Genomic DNA, 17,759 nt, shown 5'->3' with positions numbered 1-17,759 from the left:
TATCAAATACATATTATTTCCCACACTTCACAGATAAGCAGTATGAGATCAAAGAGGTTGAATAATTTGCCCATGACCACACAGGTAAGCAGAGGCAGAGCTGGATGCATCAAGTCTCTCTGACCCTAAAGCACATCTTCTTTCCACACTATGATGGCAAGATTCCAAGAGGTACCCTCTAAAACTGAAGGATACTGAATTCAAACCAGGTTCAAGGAGGCCTAACCTAAGTCAGCCCTTCTATATTTAATGCATTTTCTTAAAATGGTCTCAATTTAGCATTTTTGTCTAGTGCTAGAATATAAGATTATTAGCAAGAAAAAGTTGTATATAAAATCTTAAGTGAGAGGCATCCTGTATTACAGTTAGACTAACGTTAGTTCCTTTAAATAGTCTCTTTAGTAATCTTCATTTTACAAAACGATACCAATCCATGGAGCCTGACACAATCCACTAGGTTAAAAAAAGATGTGTGTGTATGCATATTTAAACATGTATGTATGTGTACGTATAGTTTTCTCTGGTTTCACATTCCCAAAATTTTGTTTTATTTGAATATGCCTTCAGAATAATCTTTAAAAGTCAAATATTTAAGAGATGAAAGATTAAGATTATATGGTAAATATTTCTATAGTTCACAAGAGGCATAATGTTCCAGTTTCTATTATTAGTATGCTATGATACACCATGGATAAATCATTTTTACCTCTGGGCTTCTGGGAGAGGGAACTGGATGACACAATCTCTAAGGTGTATCCTATTTTTTAAATGTTTGGCTATGTGACAACCTACAACACTTTTCAAAGCATGATTGACTTTATCTTTGAACACAGCAAGCAAAGAGCTACAATAGAGGGAGAAGATAAATCTAATCAGCATTTACCATTTCATCCGGGCACTTAATTTAACAGCTTCTTTAGCAGCATATCCAGGCTGGACATGGAAACTTGGTAAGACCCCTAGGAATCACCAACTCTCAGGGAATAACACTTGGCTAGCTCTTCTTTTTTTAATCTAATGGTGCTTAGCTTAGTCTGAAAAGAAAATAAATCCCACTTTTTACCCATGAAAACAATCTTCTTCTATTTAAATAATCCCTCCATCTCAGCCTCTAGGAACTAATAAAAGGGGGTTTAAGATTGCCAGATAAGGTACTGGTACCAAAACAGATACACAGACCAATGGAAAAGAACAGAGACCTCAGAAATAACACCACACATCTACAACCATCTGATCTTTGACAAACCTGACAAAAACAAGAAATGGGGAGAGGATTCCCTATTTAATAAATGGTGCTGGGAAAACTGGCTAGCCATGTGCAGAAAACTGAAACTAGACCCCTTCCTTACACCTTATGCAAAAATTAACTCAAGATGGATTAAAGACTTAAACGTAAGACCTAAAATCATAAAAATTCTAGAAGACAACCTAGGCAATACCATTCAGGACATAGGCATGGGCAGACTTCATGTCTAAAACACCAAAAGCAATGGCAACAAAACCCGAAATAGACAAATAGGATCTACTTAAACTAAAGAGCTTCTGCACAGCAAAAGAAACTATCATCAAAGCGAACAGGCAACCTACAGAATGGGAGAAAATTTTTGCAATCTACCCATCTGACAAAGGGCTAATATCCAGAATCTAAAAAGAACTTAAACAAATTTACAAGAAAAAAATCAACCCCATCAAAAAGTGGGCGAAGGATATGAACAGACGCTTCTCAAAAGAAGACATTTATGTGGCCAATGAACATATGAAAAAAAGCTCATCATCACTGGTCATTAGAGAAATGCGAATCAAAACCACGAGATGCCACCTCATACCAGTTAGAATGGCGATCATTAAAAAGTCAGGAACAACAGATTCTGGAGAGGATGGGAGAAACAGGAATGCTTTTACACTACTGGTGGGAGTGTAAATTAGTTCAACCATTGTGGAAGACAGTGTGGCAATTCCTCAAGGATACAGAACTAGAAATACCATTTGACCCAGCAATCCCATTACTGAGCATATACCCAAAAAATTATAAATCATTCTACTATAAAGACACATGCACACATGTTTACTGCAGCACTATTCACAATAGTAAAGACTTAGAACCAACCCAAATGTCCATCAATGATAGAATAGATAGAAAATGTGGCACATATACACCATGAAATACTATGCAGCCATAAAAAAACATGAGTTCATATCCTTTGCAGGGACATGGATGAAGCTGGAAACCATCATTCTCAGCAAACTAACACAAGAACAGAAAACCAAACACCTCATGTTCTCACTCATAAGTGGGAGCTGAACAATGAGAACACACGGACACAGGGAGCGGAACATCACACACCAGGCCCTGTCAGGGGGTTGGGGGGTAGGGGAGGGATAGCATTAGGAGAAATACCTAATGTCGGTGACGGGTTGATGGGTGCAGCAAACCACCGTGGCACGTGTATACCTATGTAACAAAACTACATGTTCTGTACAAGTACCCCAGAACTTAAAGTATTAAAAAAAAAAAAAAAAAAAGGTTGCTGAATAAGTACTCTTTAGTAAATATGAGTGAGGATCTCAAAAACTAATGAAATCTGTACACAGTAGCAAAGTAGGATTCAGGAGTTCTGCCTATTCTCTCTTGTTGGTTCCCCTTTAATAAACTAGAAATGTACACCAAATATGGAAAAAGAGCAGATGATTACATATAGACGAAATCTCAAAGATTACATTTTCTAGTTTAAGTTTTCTCGTTACTTGTGACTAAATACTTAAATTATCTAATTAAATTAAAACACAAGCCTCAAAGGTATGTTTACAGTGATTCATAAAATTACAGGCCATGCCACTGTGGTTTAAATTTACAACTTAATTTTATAATTAAGCCCCAAAGACTATAAAGAGGGGGATAGGGGAGGGGGAAGAATGTAAATATATACAGTATACCTATTTTCAACAATAACTGAACAATTTTAAAAACAAGAATAAAATTTAACAAATCGAAATTAAAGTAATATTATCTTTAAAATCTCATTGTCATTCTTTTCCCCAAAGTACTAAAATAATAACATCTTTAGTACTAAAAATACCATAAGTCAGTGACTATTCATCTTACACACGAAGACAGTGAAGTCAAAACTGCAGTAAACAATTTTACTAAAATGAATACAGCACCAAAAAAAAAAAAACAACAACAACAACAAAGAGGGGAATTAAAATCCAAAGCTCCTGTTTACCGGATCCGTGATGTATTCAAAAACCAAGACACCTAACCAAAGATCCTGCAAAAATTCAATTACTCAAGCTTCTGATCACCATTCTAAAAATGCCTCTGCAGGAAATACACTCTCTGACAAACTTCACAGAAAAAAAATGAAAAGTATAAACACACTCAAAGGACCTGACAAACGGATACCCACATAACTAGATAAGGTGAAGTTTTTTCCCCCAAATTTAACAAGTCTTTGACTTAAAATTTAAATATCCTATAGGTATTCAGGATAAATCAATACAACGCTGATAAATAATACATGCTAAGCAAGTACAAGTCTGAATTTGAGACTTTACACAAGAATTTTAAGTATCCACGCGTCCCATTAAAGCCTCAGACCTCCAGAAAGTAGTTTGTTAAATATCTGTGAAGGTCTTCCCAGGCCACATGTGTCTAATCAATAGGGGATTTACTAGAGAACACTTTTCAGAAGGAAATATGTTAAGGAAATACAATTTTATTAACAATTATCTATTTTATTATCTTATAAATATTCAAAGGAAATCTTTGTTAATTACTAATATACTTTCCTAAATGCAATACACTTCATTTACAGATTAAAACACACGTTAAGAGTCTAAAGTAGTGGTTCTCAACTGATGGCAACTAGCAATGTCTGGTGACTTTTCTGGTTTTCAAAACTGCAAGGTGCTACTGGCACCTGGCGGGTAAGGCCAGGGACTCTGCTAAACTTCCTATAATGTACATAACAGCTCCATACAACAAAGAATTATCCAACCCCAGTGTCAATAGTGCCAAAGTTAAGAAACCCTTGTCTACATTCCGAATTGCATTGTAAGGACTATTAAGGTTTACTTACCTTTAAATTTAATATCCAGACCACTAAATTCCAATTCAACCCCTTGAAGTGCTTCTCCCAGAGTTTCATGGTAATGGCTGATACTTTTTTTTGACCCCACACAGAATGGAAGTGAAAAGTACTTATATGTTTCTTGACGATTATGGTAGGGCCCAACAGTATTCATCCATAAGACAACTTCCTCTTTATCTTGATACTGAAACAAGAAAAGCAAATGAATTAAAAAAAAAAAAAACTAATTCAAATTAAGGGAATATTTGTTATGAGTTCTAAACAAAAGTGCATCATCTCTGTTCAAGAAGCTATAAAATAAAATACTGGAAGCTTAATCTGATGATGAATGTCCACATCATAAAAATGAAACTTTGTGAATTTTAAAATTATATCCTCTGATTGTAGTCTCGGGAAGATACAACTTTTCCAAACTTGTTTTATAGAAGATAGCGTTTAAACTAAGTCCAACAGCTCATGAGAGTACGTCTATTATTTACACTTATACTATCAAATAATGGCAAACCTGCAACCAGCATGATTCACCATGCTAACATGGACAAAGAAGGAGGAAACAAAATCAATAGTTTATGCAGAACCTCATGTTAATCAATAAATTAAAAAACAAAAAAACAAAAACTAACATTGCCAGCAAGCATAAATAAAATTTCATTTCCTTGCGAGACTTTCACACAACCACTGGTCAAAGTACTACAGAGGACAGAAATGACCAAACACAAGGAAGAAGACTACTATAGAACCTCCACAAGTCCATTCAAGCCAATATTCTATCTTGTTAGCAGCCTGAAAGACATGCACTATATGCATATTTCTTTGAATAAGTAATTATGGAAATACATATCAGTGAATACTATACATAGCTAAATCTGAAGTGTGGTCAATAATGACTTTGGGTAGTTCCAAGGTACAAGTGGGAGGCCTGTCAAAGATTTCTAAGATCTCTACAAGTTTAAAGTTCCAATGATTCTATAGAAAGTGATTCCCATAGTAATTTTAAAACTAATAATTCTAAGTAGCAATATAAATTAAAGACAACACTGGATGCATTTAAATCAACTAATAGTGCAGACATTAATTTACTAAACAATTATTTACTAAGTGCTTAGCATGTGAAGCAACTGTGTTTATAACTGAGGATACAGCTTTGAACAAGATGTGTTCCCTGCCCTTCTGGGGGAAAGATGGGCATTAAACAATAAGGTAGGTTGCTATGGAGCATATAATAGAAGAAGCTATCCAACTGGCCTACTATGAAATCTTTATCTCCAGTCCTCCATCTAAAACTAGTTAACAAACATTTTCAATCAAAACCTAACATCTCCAAAACCAAACTCATCTACCCAAATCCACTTGCCTCAGCTTCATTTTTCTAATGGTACTACCATTCTCTCAGACATGCGAGACTCAAACCCCAAATCTCTCTGCACTCCAGGGAACCCAAAAACATTTAACTTACATGTTCTTATCCAAAACATCTGCCTTTTTCTTTTGATTCACACGACTACCACCCTAAGACCTAGACCTAGTCATCTCATTTTCAAACATAAATGCCTCACTGTTCATATAAGACAACAGCCAGATCATTAAGGAAATAACAAATGATCTCACCTTTTGAATACACACATGACAGGTACCAAGCATAGTGTTAGGTATTAAGAATATAAAAGTAAATAAAATACTGTCGTTTCCTTAAGAAGTTCATAATCCACAGTGGAATCAGACAAGTAAATGATTAACAAAGAAAAAATAAGTATTATAATTAAGGTAATAAAGGGCAACAATAAAGGAATGATTAAATTCACTTTGGCAGAGAAGGTCAGGACGAATAACAATTTGGAAAATCATAAGCTGTTTCAAGGGAGTTCAGAAAAACTGTAGATAATCTTCATGTAGGAAGTAATGAATCAAACGTCTAAATGTTAACATATCTGTATATCCGCATTCATTACTATTCTTTTTGTCTGGGGAGACTGACAAATTTATGTATGCCCCCACTCTTCCATCCAATGCTCATGGCCACACAGCACTAATCAAAAAGTTAACTCCTTTCTGCTGAACATAGATACTGCCTCAGAGTTCTCGAAACAGTGCTCTAAACCAATCACTACCAACTAACAAGAGTTGATATTAGAATTAAAACTTGTTCATGGCCAGGTGTGGTGACTCACACCTGTAATCCCAGCACCTTGGGACACCAAGGCCGGCAGATCACTTAAGGTCAGAAGTTTGAGACCAGACTGGCCAACACGGTGAAACCCCATCTCTAATAAACATACAAATATCAGCAGGGTATAGTGGCACATGCCTGTAATCCCAGCTACTTGGGAGGCTGAGGCAGGAGAATCACTCAAACCCGGGAGACGGAGGCTGCAGTGAGCTGAGATTGTGCCACTGCACTCCAGTCTGGGTGAGAGAGTGAGACTCTGTCTAACAAAAAGAACCTATCCACCAAGGCAAATAGATATTTAATAAATATGAAGGGAAAACACTGAAGAAATGCTGAAATGTAAAGTTCATTGGCAACTTGGTAAAAGAAGTTTGAAGGATGTGAAATGATATGTACACTGACTGTAAGAGTTACCTTTCCAGAAAAATAAGGGGAGGTAACATAATTCATCTATTTAAGAGCAGAATGCTGAATGAGACGACCTGTTAAAGAGCACCTTGCCATTAATCCTGCTGAGTCTGCAGAAATGTTATAAATGTAATTTGTGAAAATAAGCACAAAAATACTTTTCCTATAAATTCCAAAACTTTTCCTTTAAAAATAGACAAAATCTTTGAAAATAAATACCTTTAAAAATAGGGCATCCATTTATTTTATACAAATTAAAACATAAGGACTAAAATAATTTAAGGGTCCCAGTCAAAGTTAAGCCATATTTTCCGAAGTCACTCATTTTAAACATTCAGGAACGCTCAACAGAGTGGTAGAGTTACGATGTGATGCCAGCACTGTAACAAAACTTACACCATTCTGCAGTATAAGATTCTTTCTGGGAAGAGGACTGAAATAGTAATTAGAAATACACATATTGAGAGTTCAGGGTGAATAGCAAGGCAAAAATAATGCTTTTTTTTCTTTTATTTTGCTCCTTATTATGCAGACTGTGGTTTAATACAATGAACTTAAAATGTTTACTTTTCATTGCAGTCCTTGATTGTCCCTGAGAATAAGTGCTTCCAAGACAAGATCAAGAGTTCTTTCTCAAGAGAAAATGTTTTAAAATATTTTGAAATTAAAAAATACCAAAAGACTTCACACAACATCTGATGGAGAAAACAAAACAAATCAAAACCTTTCCTTTCCCTAAAGCTCTGACAAAGCCCCTGAGCTCCACAGTCTGTGGCAAGGGAGTGCCAGGCCCAGAAGAAGGTGGGGGGTGGAGTCACAGAAGCACAGCAGTGAATCAGGGAATCCCTAAGCTGGGTAATAATCCCTTCCATCTGAGGCTTCCCTGGGAAATGGCCAAGTGAGAGGAGGCCAATTCAGGCTACCAGCATTCTTCACCTACTTATTTTCCAGCTCTCAGAAGAATCTCACGGCTACACTTAAGTCGTTCACGCTGGCCAAAACGGTTTATGATATTGTCTTTCTCCCCTTTTCTGTTTCATCTTCTTTCGTCATTCCCCCAAATTTAGAATGCCCTCCTTTTCTCCACTTAGCCAAATTCTACTAACCCTTCCGAACTGCTCAAATCCTCCTTTTTCAAATCCTCAGGTAAAACCTTAATTCACCAAACCCTAACATGACATGATCTCACCATTTTTGTAACAATAACATCACTAGCTAACAATAAATACATACTATGAGCTAGGTATAGTTCTAAGGTCTTCACATGAACATTTAAATAATCGTCTCAACACTCTATAAAATAGGTCCTATTATTTCCCCATCTTACAGACTAAAAACAAAAACAAAACTAAAGAACAGAGATGTTAAATAATTTGTCCAAATTAATCAGCATCAAGTTTGAAAGGTCAGTATTTTTGCTAACCCCTCGTCAGCTTCATTCATTAAAGAGCAAAAAACTAAATCAAGGAAATATGAAAACAGTGCAGGTGTACAAAGCAACTAAAGGCAGTCCTGAATACCGAGTAACTTTTCCACATGAGCCTTTAATCTGCCTGGAAGAAAAAAAAAAAAAACCTTCTAAGAAATTATTTGCATTCTAATCTCAAAAGGAACGACCTTTATTCTCAAGAAGTCATCAATGTTGGGCCCCTCTTGTTTAAATACTGTTTATGTGTTGGGGGTTACCAAAGTTTTCCTCCTTGACAGAGGTCACGAATTAATTATTCTCAGGAGAAACGCTTTAGAAGATAATATTGCTGATGTAGTCATGTGAAATCTGAATAAGAAATCACAATTTACATAGATGGGCAAAGGACTGAGGATTCAGAACAAGCACCAAAATGCTATCCTTCCTTTTCATACAAAGGAGAAAAATATGTGTTTACTTCAAAATAAATGTTCCAGAAATCATAATTTCAAAGCCTTTTAATTATTAAAACACACATCGGAATTCTAATACAAATAAATTAGAAATGTATTTTTTGAATAGCCTCTTGAGATAACTACTCTCTCTCAAAAATAGCTTTGTACCTAAATAAACTTTCAGTCTATCATTGAGTAGAGCTGAAAATAGGACAACGAACTTTGGTATTTAACAATCTACATTAGATAACTCACAAATGCACTTACAGTAAACAGCTTATACTCTTTTTTTTTTTTTTTTTTGAGACGGAGTCTCGCTCTGTCGCCCAGGCTGGAGTGCAGTGGCCAGATCTCAGCTCACTGCAAGCTCCGCCTCCCGGGTTTACGCCATTCTCCTGCCTCAGCCTCCCAAGTAGCTGGGACTACAGGAGCCCGCCACCTCGCCCGGCTAGTTTTTTGTATTTTTTTAGTAGAGACGGGGTTTCACTGTGTTAGCCAGGATGGTCTCGATCTCCTGACCTCGTGATCCGCCCGCCTCGGCCTCCCAAAGTGCTGGGATTACAGGCTTGAGCCACCGCGCCCGGCCAACAGCTTATACTCTTTACAAATTTTCAGTAAGTTTCAAGAGTTCATATACTCCCAACAGAAGACAAAGACAAAAGGTTGCCATTTGCCAAAGTAAATCAAACAAAACATTTCTGAAATCACTCAGTGATATAATACAAAGTATTTATGAGGCAGAGGCTGAGTAAACGATTCTGGCAGGCATTCAGTCCGTCCAATATTAGAAATCTCAAGATTACCAGTATACTGGGCCACAGAGAAATAGGGAATTTTAGCCTAGGTAGGACCCCCAAATCAAAAGAGGAGACAATGCATCTTAAATTAATAATGGCCTGAGTTTGTTCATTGTGCTTCCACATTGCACATCCTTGTCACTAGTAGCTCCCTAATTATTCAAGTCATTCAACAAGCACTGATCAAATACCACTTGTGCCAAGCACAGTGCATGTGTATGTAACAGACCAAAAAAAAAAAAAATCTGACTTTGTGATCCTGTTAAGGAAACAGAACCCATAAAAATTCAAGGCTACAGTGCAAACCATAAAATGCTCTAAGATTCCTGCGCCCCTAAGTACTGGGTTTTTGGTGCTAACATCTTTACATATTAAAACTACGCAATTATACGTACAAGACAGGTAGAAAAGGCAAGACTAGAGATCAGGAAGCTCTGATTCTTTCTGTGGCCTTGAGCAAGTCTCTGAACCTGTACAGGCCATTAGGAAAATGAGGAGTTTTGGATTAAATTACCGAGTCTTTCTAGTTCTAAAATTCTATGATTCTCAATCTGAAATCGTTTTTAATGGAGCCCTTCGGAATCTTAGAAGACATAGTAATCTAACTCTAGATGCTTCCAAGTGCTTCGAGTTTCAGAAAACCAAATAAGCATAAACACACCTTTCACTGACTCTATAAAGAAGCCTATATCCCTTCAATCACTTATTAAAAGCCTGTCTTCCACAAAAGTGTTAATTTTCATTTCAAAAAACATGTCTGTAATGCATATATAATTCAACTTTTAAAAATTAAAAGGAACACATTCTTACATATTCTAGATATGTACATACAGCCTCTATTAAGTCAATAGTACATTTCCTTTTCAACACTCTTCAGAGACTATTAAAAGAACCTTGGATAAATAAGCACATAAAAATATGTATATATATACCATAGGGCCAGGCACAGTGGCTCAAGCCTGTAATTCCAACACTTTGGGAGGCCAAGGAGGGCCGATCACCTGATGTCAGGAGTTCGAGACCAGCCTGACCAAGATGGGGAACTCCTGTCTCTACTAAAAAAATACAAAATTAGCTGGACACGGTGGCACATGCCTGTAATCCCAGCTACCCAGGAGGCTGAGACAGGAGAACTGCTTGAACCCAGGAGGCAGAGGTTGCAGTGAGCCAAGATCACGCCATTGCACTCCAGCCTCAGCAACAAGAACGAAACACCGTCTAAAAAAAAAAAAAAAAGAAAAGAAAAAAATAGCATATAGGTCAGATGGCCACCTGAATCCTAATTCAGTAGGTACAGTAAGAGAAATCAGGGGCTTTGGGGAATGGACATAAGGTATTGCCTCCTCTTAGGACAAGCTATATAATTTGTGGGACCCAGTACAGAATAAAAATACAGAGCCCTTTGTTCAAAAATTTAAAACTTCAAGATGTTACAGGACAGCATGAAAACAAGCTCTCCCACAGTCTTGTGTGACTATTCAGGGCACGTGCCCATGAAGTCAACCCTATTGCTCCTTAATGCTAACCCAAACATCTCAGAAACAACTCATTATAGAGCCACACTTATCTCAGCATTTAAGCACTTAAAAATCAATATAGAGAACCGCTCAATACCTAATTGAGCTTTACTGTCTTATTTTTAGGATAAAGGGGAGTAGAGCATATGGCGGCTCACAGTGTAGAAGACTATCAACTCAGAATGCCTAAGTTCAAATCCCACCTCTACCCCACCAGATATGTGTTATCTGCAGGTGATCTCACCTCTCTAGGTTCACTTTCCCCATCTATAAAAGGGGCATATTACTCACCTCATAGGTTATTAATAGATGACTTCTCACGCTCACGCCTGTAATCCCAGCACTTTGGGAGGCTGAGGCAGGCGGATCACCTGAGGTCAGGAGTTCAAGACCAGCCTGGCCAACATGGTGAAACCTCGTCTCTACTAAAAATACAAAAATTAGCCAGGCATGGTGGTGCGCACCTGTAATACCAGCTACTAGGGAGGCTGAGGTAGGAGAACTGCTTGAACCCAGGAGGCAGAGATAGCAGTGAGCGGATATTGTGCCACTGCACTCCAGCCTGGGTGACAAGAGCAAAACTATGCCTCTTAAAAAAAAAAAAAAAGCCGGGCGTGGTGGCTCAAGCCTGTAATCCCAGCACTTTGGGAGGCCGAGACGGGCGGATCACGAGGTCAGGAGATCGAGACCATCCTGGCTAACATGGTGAAACCCCGTCTCTACTAAAAATACAAAAAACTAGCCGGGCGACCTGGCGGGCGCCTGTAGTCCCAGCTACTCGGGAGGCTGAGGCAGGAGAATGGCGGGAACCCGGGAGGCGGAGCTTGCAGTGAGCTGAGATCCGGCCACTGCACTCCAGCCTGGGCGGCAGAGCGAGACTCCGTCTCAAAAAAAAAAAAAAAAAAAAAAAAAAAAAAAAAAAAAAAAGAACAGTGGATAGCCCATTTTGCTACAAAAGACATACTAGCTATTATCTTTATCTGGAAACAATCTTTACAGGCAATTAATCTAAAGGCCAGCTTTAGCTTCTAAAAGTTATTCTTTGATAATTCAATTATACATGTATTTACTAAACACCTACTCAGCAACCTGTCCATACCAATGTCTCCTCTTCCTTTAGTATTATTCTCCCTTTACTAGCTACTTCTGCTTCTTTGATAGAAAAAAAATAAAAAAATAAAACTTACTTGACCATACAGCTTTTTCAGTACTGTTATCTGGCTAAGATGAATGCCTAGTTTTTGAGAAATATTTTCAAGAAACTTAGAAAAAGCAAAAGATTTTGGCTAATAATGAAAAATAATATAAATGACACATTTGAATTTTATGCTTATTTTTAAATGCTATTCTTCCTGTAACTTTTTTTTTTTTTTTTTTTTTTTTTGCTTTTTAAAATACGTATTTAGCCAGGCGCAGTGGCTCACGCCTGTAATCCCAGCACTTTGTGGGGCCAAGGCGGGCAGATCATTTGAGGCCAGTCGTTTGAGTTCAAGACCAGCTGGGTCAACATGGTGAAACCCCCTTCTACTAAAAATACAAAAATTAGCCAGGTGTGGTGGCACATGCCTGTAATCCCAGCTACTTGGATGAGGCACGAGAATTGCTTGAGCCCGTGAGGCTGAGGTTGCAGTGAGGTGAGATAGCACCACTGCACTCCAGCCTGGCCAACAAAGTGGGACTCTGTCTCAAAAATAAATAAATAACAGGTATTTAATAATGGGTAACCAAGTAAGAGCAGTTCAATGCAGACATGAAGTAATATGGATTCTAAATTTTTTGTCTAGCAACCATCTCATATATACCATATTCTCTTTTGTGGCAGTCAACAAAAACCTTTCATGAAATATCTTATATTCAATTACTAGAATAAAAAACTGAAATAGTCCTAGCAATAAAACTTCATTGAAATTAAACTTTTAATTTGTAAATTATTCTAAAGCCTTTATATATATCCAATCTTTAAAATTTTAATTGTGTTTCCCTATTTATAGCAGTATGTCACAAGATAATTACAAGATTAAAAAGTAGAATACAGTACACTTTCCAGCCTATATGCCTGTATCATGGAACTACACATTGAGATTCTGAGTATCATATGGTAACTTTTCATAAGTGTTTTTTTAATTGGAAATATATTAGTAATATCATTAAACAAAAGGATGGATGCCCACTGAAAATTTAAAAATAATCAAAGACCCAAATCTATACATGGTCCCTGCATACTATGTGAAACAATAGCAGTTCTTAAACTTTGAGACAGCTTATCTGATAGAAGAAAACAAAAGGAAATCGTCTTACGCTGTTTAACCTCCCAAAAAAATTATCTTAGGTGAACCACCACAAGTACAGCACAAAAACATGTCACCAATTCAAGATCTGTGTCCCTAAAGAAATATATACCTACACAGGTAAGAAGTTTCTGGCTGTGACCGAAAGTAGAACAGCCAAAAGTTTAGAGCTTTTATTAGCTAAAATAAGAGCCCAGCTAGCCAAGGGTCCAGCGAAAAGTTTTGTTGATTACAAATAAAATCGGGTCCATTAAATATGTAAGGACGACTGCTTCATTTCCTCACTTTCCAGAAATGACATGACTCCCTCAGATCTTTCTTACTTAGTCAAACACAGTCTCTCATGGAAACTCCTATCATTAATGGTAAAGGTATAAAAAACAATTACTCGTCAAGCAAACTCTCAATTTACCTGACCTTCCTGCCTTACTCAAGTCTACCATTCTGAAAACGAGAGTTACAGCCCTAAGTGAAAGCCACTTGAAGAGTCGTTCACATGCACGCTTTGATGTCAGAATGCCAATTAAATAAACTGCCAATCAACTTTAGGCCAAATGCAAAAGGGACTGTTCCTAGCCCTGACCTGAAGACTGGGAAACGTTAAGACCCTTTACTTGTCAGAAGCTGCCTTAGTTAGACACCATCCGGATGGGGGCCTCATTTGGGGGCTGGAAGGTGAGGAGAAAGTTACAAGAAAGGCCTAGGAATTGAATGTGTGTAGGTTGGGTGCACTTACAAGTAAGTGTAAACTGCTCCTCAATTCAAGTTTATAAACGCTACCCCACCCCAGGGTTTTAATCCGGTCTGGGCAGAAGCGGGCGAAAAAAGCCAAAGAGCACCATAAAGTGTAGGATATTTCCTGGTTAGTGGCTGCCGGGTAATCGCGATGCATCCATCTTCCACCGCGTCGCAGCCCTCAGTAGCCAGAAGGCAGTCTCCTTCCCTGGGGGCAAAAGCCCCAAGCCCAGCCTGCCCGTTGCCCCGCTCCCGCGGCGGCTGAACCCCAACCCTTCCCAGGCTCCTTCCCGGCCCCAGGACCCCCGAGACCCTGGGGTGCGGCGCCACTGAGGCTCAGGCCGGGTGAAGGAGGCCCTAGCACTCGGGAGCGGAGCCCTGTCCCAGGAGCGCACGGAAATGCCTGCTCCACGCTCCCAAGGTTCCTGCTCCGCCAGGCCCAACCGGAAGGAGTCCTCGGGACGCCGCGGGGATTCACCGGACCGCCGGGCCTTCCAGGCTGCGCGGGGCCTGCCTCGGTGGGAACTGGGGAGCTAGCCCAGGGCGGCCGCACCGGCCGGGGCGCCTCACCGTGTGTTCGTGCTCGTCCGCCCGGGCCCGTGGCAGCAACAGCAGCAACAGCGCGGCGGCCACCGCCACGCCTGGAGCGCCAGGCAGCGGCTTCATCCTCCGCGCCCCACCGGCCCGGAGCCGGCCCACCGACTCCTCCTCCTCCGCCGCCGCCGCCGCCGCCGCCTCCGCCGCGGCCGATTCGCATCCACGGGGCGCGGACAGACGCACGGGGCCCGCACCCAGCCCCTGCCTCCTCTGCCGCCGCCGTCGCCGTCACCGTCACCGCCCGCTCCTGAGCCTCCCCCGCCCCGCGCGCCTCCTCAGCCTCTTCCTCTGACTCAGCCACGTCATCCGGCCACCCCGGCACGCGCCGGAAGTGCCTCGCGACGCGGGACCGCCACCGCCGTCGGGCCGAGGGAGGGCCCTGCAACCGCCGCCTGCGCGCCGGCTGCTCGCCGGCTCCTGGGAGCCGCGGAGCGACCGGCCTGGCGAGCACTCGGCCAGGCGCCGAGCAGGCTGGGCCCCGGCGCAGTGGCCTGGCCTGGACCGCAAGGCCGAAGCCGCCTCCGGGCCGCGTCCCGGTGTTTAGGGTTGTGTAACCTTGGCCAAAATGCTTAACTTTCCCTGGCTGCCAAATGGGGCCGATCGTCTGACCTCCTGCCTTCGGAAGTTGAGGGATCAGATCAAATAACCCTTTCCTGCCGCTGTGAATGAATCATGGGCTCCTGTAATCACCGTTAGGAGATATAGTTAAACTCGTACAGCGTTGGATAAATGTTTTAAAGTTACTGAATACTTACTGGACCCCTACTATTCAATCAAGAAATGCTAAATTAATTTGCCATTCTTGTACATTTGTGTGTTTACTTAACTATTTCTGGGTCTCCTCACCCCTGTCATGAATACCTCTTGGAGTGTAAGCTCCTCTGAGGAGAGGTCCTGTTTCCATATTTCCTGTACCTAAAACAGTGCCAGATCCGTAGTAGAGACTCAAATCTTAAAAAAAAAAAAATACACAAATGTGGCACCACCGTTTACACAGTCCTCTAAGCCAAAAATTTGGGACTTGTCAGATTTTCTCTTCTTCTCGGCCATCAGCAATCAACAAGTTCTAGCATTTGGTCTCTTAAAAGTGGTTAAAGAGTTTATTTTTCTTCTCTTTCCTCTGCCAGTACCAACCAATTTTCCATATCACTATGTATTGCAAGAGTCTCCCAAGAGATCTCCACCACTGACTGATCTTCCTCCCCTGTTTATCATCCCCAACAGGTGCCAGAGTGATCTTTCTAAAAAGAAACCAGATTGTATCGCTCACTCCCTTGCTTAAAACACTTCTTGAATGTGAGGTAAATCAATCATAGAGTCACCACTAAGGTTTTCATCTGCGAGGCACAATTCTGAATGATATTGGCTCATTAAATCCTCATGCGGCAGATACGGTGAAAATGTTCATGTTACAGATGAGGTAACTGAAGCACAAAGAGCTTGAGTGGCTTGCTGAAAGACCAGACCCACTCAGTCTGGCTCCATAATAGGTCTTTTTGCTACTAATGATTTACCAACTATACAGCCACTTTAAAAAAATGAAAAAGGTGAGTACTGGCATGGAATGAGAACCAAGAGGTACTGTTAAATTTTTAAGTTGAAGAAAATAATAGTTTAATTTCATTTTGTATGGCAATATGTTATCCTGCCCACAGAAAACAATCTGAAATATGACAAACCATTATCAGTGGTTAACTTTGTACATGCCTATAAATGTTTGGTTACTTTTTTACAGTGAGCATGTGCTAACTATGTCATCAGATAAAAAGTTCCCTGCCAAAGGATAAAGTCCAAATTTTTGCCTATTTTATCCCTAATTTATTTCCCTAACTTTACCTTCCATCAGTCTCTATGCTCTGCCTTCACCCGTATGTATTTTTACACCTCTGTGCCTTAGGTCTTTTTACTCCCTTTATCTGGAATGCCCTGCTTCACCTTGTGCCTTCGATATTATCCTTTCAGACCTAGCTGATGATCACCCCCTCAGTGAAACCTTGCATGATCCCTTGGGAAATGGAGCATTCCTTCTTTAGGATTTCAGTAGCATTTGGTGTGTTGTGTTGTAATTATTCACATTTCCTCTTCTATACTGCATTCTGACCTTTTGATTGCAGAAACTATCATTTGTTTGTCTTTGTATCTGTCCCAGCTGCTGAGATAGTGCTTGTCACATGTATTCAACTCTTTGCTGAATGAAGGAAGACATTAACAAGTGAAAAGTCAAATAGCATAGCAGGATTTGAAGAATGCTTTCTAGATAGTGTAAGAAACATCACAAGGCAGTACATGATTAATTGCTGAATGAATCACACACCAGTAATTGCTGTAGAAATCAGAGGAGGCATCTTATACATCTTTGTATATCCTCCCAAGCACCTAGCAGGGTGACTTGCTCGTAGTGAAAGCTCAGTCAATTCTGTGAATGAATAATCACTGCTCTTGAATGAAGTGATGATGGGCAATTGAAGAACAAGTCATGTAAGTGCTACATTAAGATGGATGTGTAGTTTCTTAAGTATCCATCACCACCCTCCACAGATTTGAGGTAGTATGCATGTGGCGGGTATTTTGGGGAGGACTGTGTTGGCAAATGCTTAGAGGTAGGGAGGACAAAAGAAAAAGTATAAAGTATTCATTTGGGGAGGATAGATTAAAACCAGGAAACTTTACACACAGAACAGAGAACAGGCATGACAGTGTACAAAAAGGAACACAAAAGTTGACCAGCTGTGCAAATTTTCAACAGGCAGTAAAAGCAATGGGCAATGAGAGAAGTGGAAAGAAACCCTATTTCAGAGGTGTATTTGGGAAAGTTTAATGGATGGAAGAGCCGGTAGAGCCATTAATTCAATGGCTATTTATCGAGCATCTACTATGTACCAGGAACTCTGATAGGTACTAGGGGAATAATGCTGATAAATGGCATTAGGTGATACAAGTCTGACAACAGTAGGTGTGGAAAGAAGGAAAGGGAGAAAAAGTAACTGATTAGAGTAAAAGAAGTGTGGCTTCAAAGATCCTTGGAGGCTGATGACCTGAACAGGACAAAACAGGGCTCCGGTCACCATCAAAATTAGGGTTGTTTCACTAAATTGGGGAGTGAAAAACATTAACATACCTTATGTCACCACTTATTTCATCTGAATGAATAACTTCATTCCCTGACACCAAAAAGGATGGCAGCAGTGGAGGGGAAATGCCAGTGAAAGGAGATCCCCACCTCCCCCAGTGACTATACAGCCTCTTTCTATGGTAGTTCTAATAAGATTCCATTTTGGTTAAAGAGCTTATGACCA

At 40.0% G+C, this 17,759-nt stretch overlaps 1 protein-coding gene across 1 annotated transcript in view; it reads right to left on the bottom strand.

The window, feature by feature from the left end:
• Positions 1 to 14,752, bottom strand: part of TM9SF3 (transmembrane 9 superfamily member 3) — a 71,461-nt gene extending 56,709 nt beyond the window's left edge. Inside the window, exons 1-2 of the mRNA XM_010389581.2 lie at positions 14,437 to 14,752; positions 4,080 to 4,275 (exon numbers count right to left, since the gene is read on the bottom strand). Of these exons, the coding sequence (XP_010387883.1) occupies positions 4,080 to 4,275; positions 14,437 to 14,532 (292 nt within the window). The 5' untranslated portion in view covers positions 14,533 to 14,752. The remainder of the gene's footprint in view (positions 1 to 4,079; positions 4,276 to 14,436) is intronic.
• Positions 14,753 to 17,759: the final 3,007 nt, after the last annotated feature.

Source organism: Rhinopithecus roxellana, chromosome 11 (assembly GCF_007565055.1).
Source record: "Rhinopithecus roxellana isolate Shanxi Qingling chromosome 11, ASM756505v1, whole genome shotgun sequence".
NCBI classification, from domain to species: domain Eukaryota; kingdom Metazoa; phylum Chordata; class Mammalia; order Primates; family Cercopithecidae; genus Rhinopithecus; species Rhinopithecus roxellana.
The sequence above is the reverse complement of the archived record's forward strand: the minus strand, read 5'-3'. Positions and strand labels throughout refer to the sequence as shown.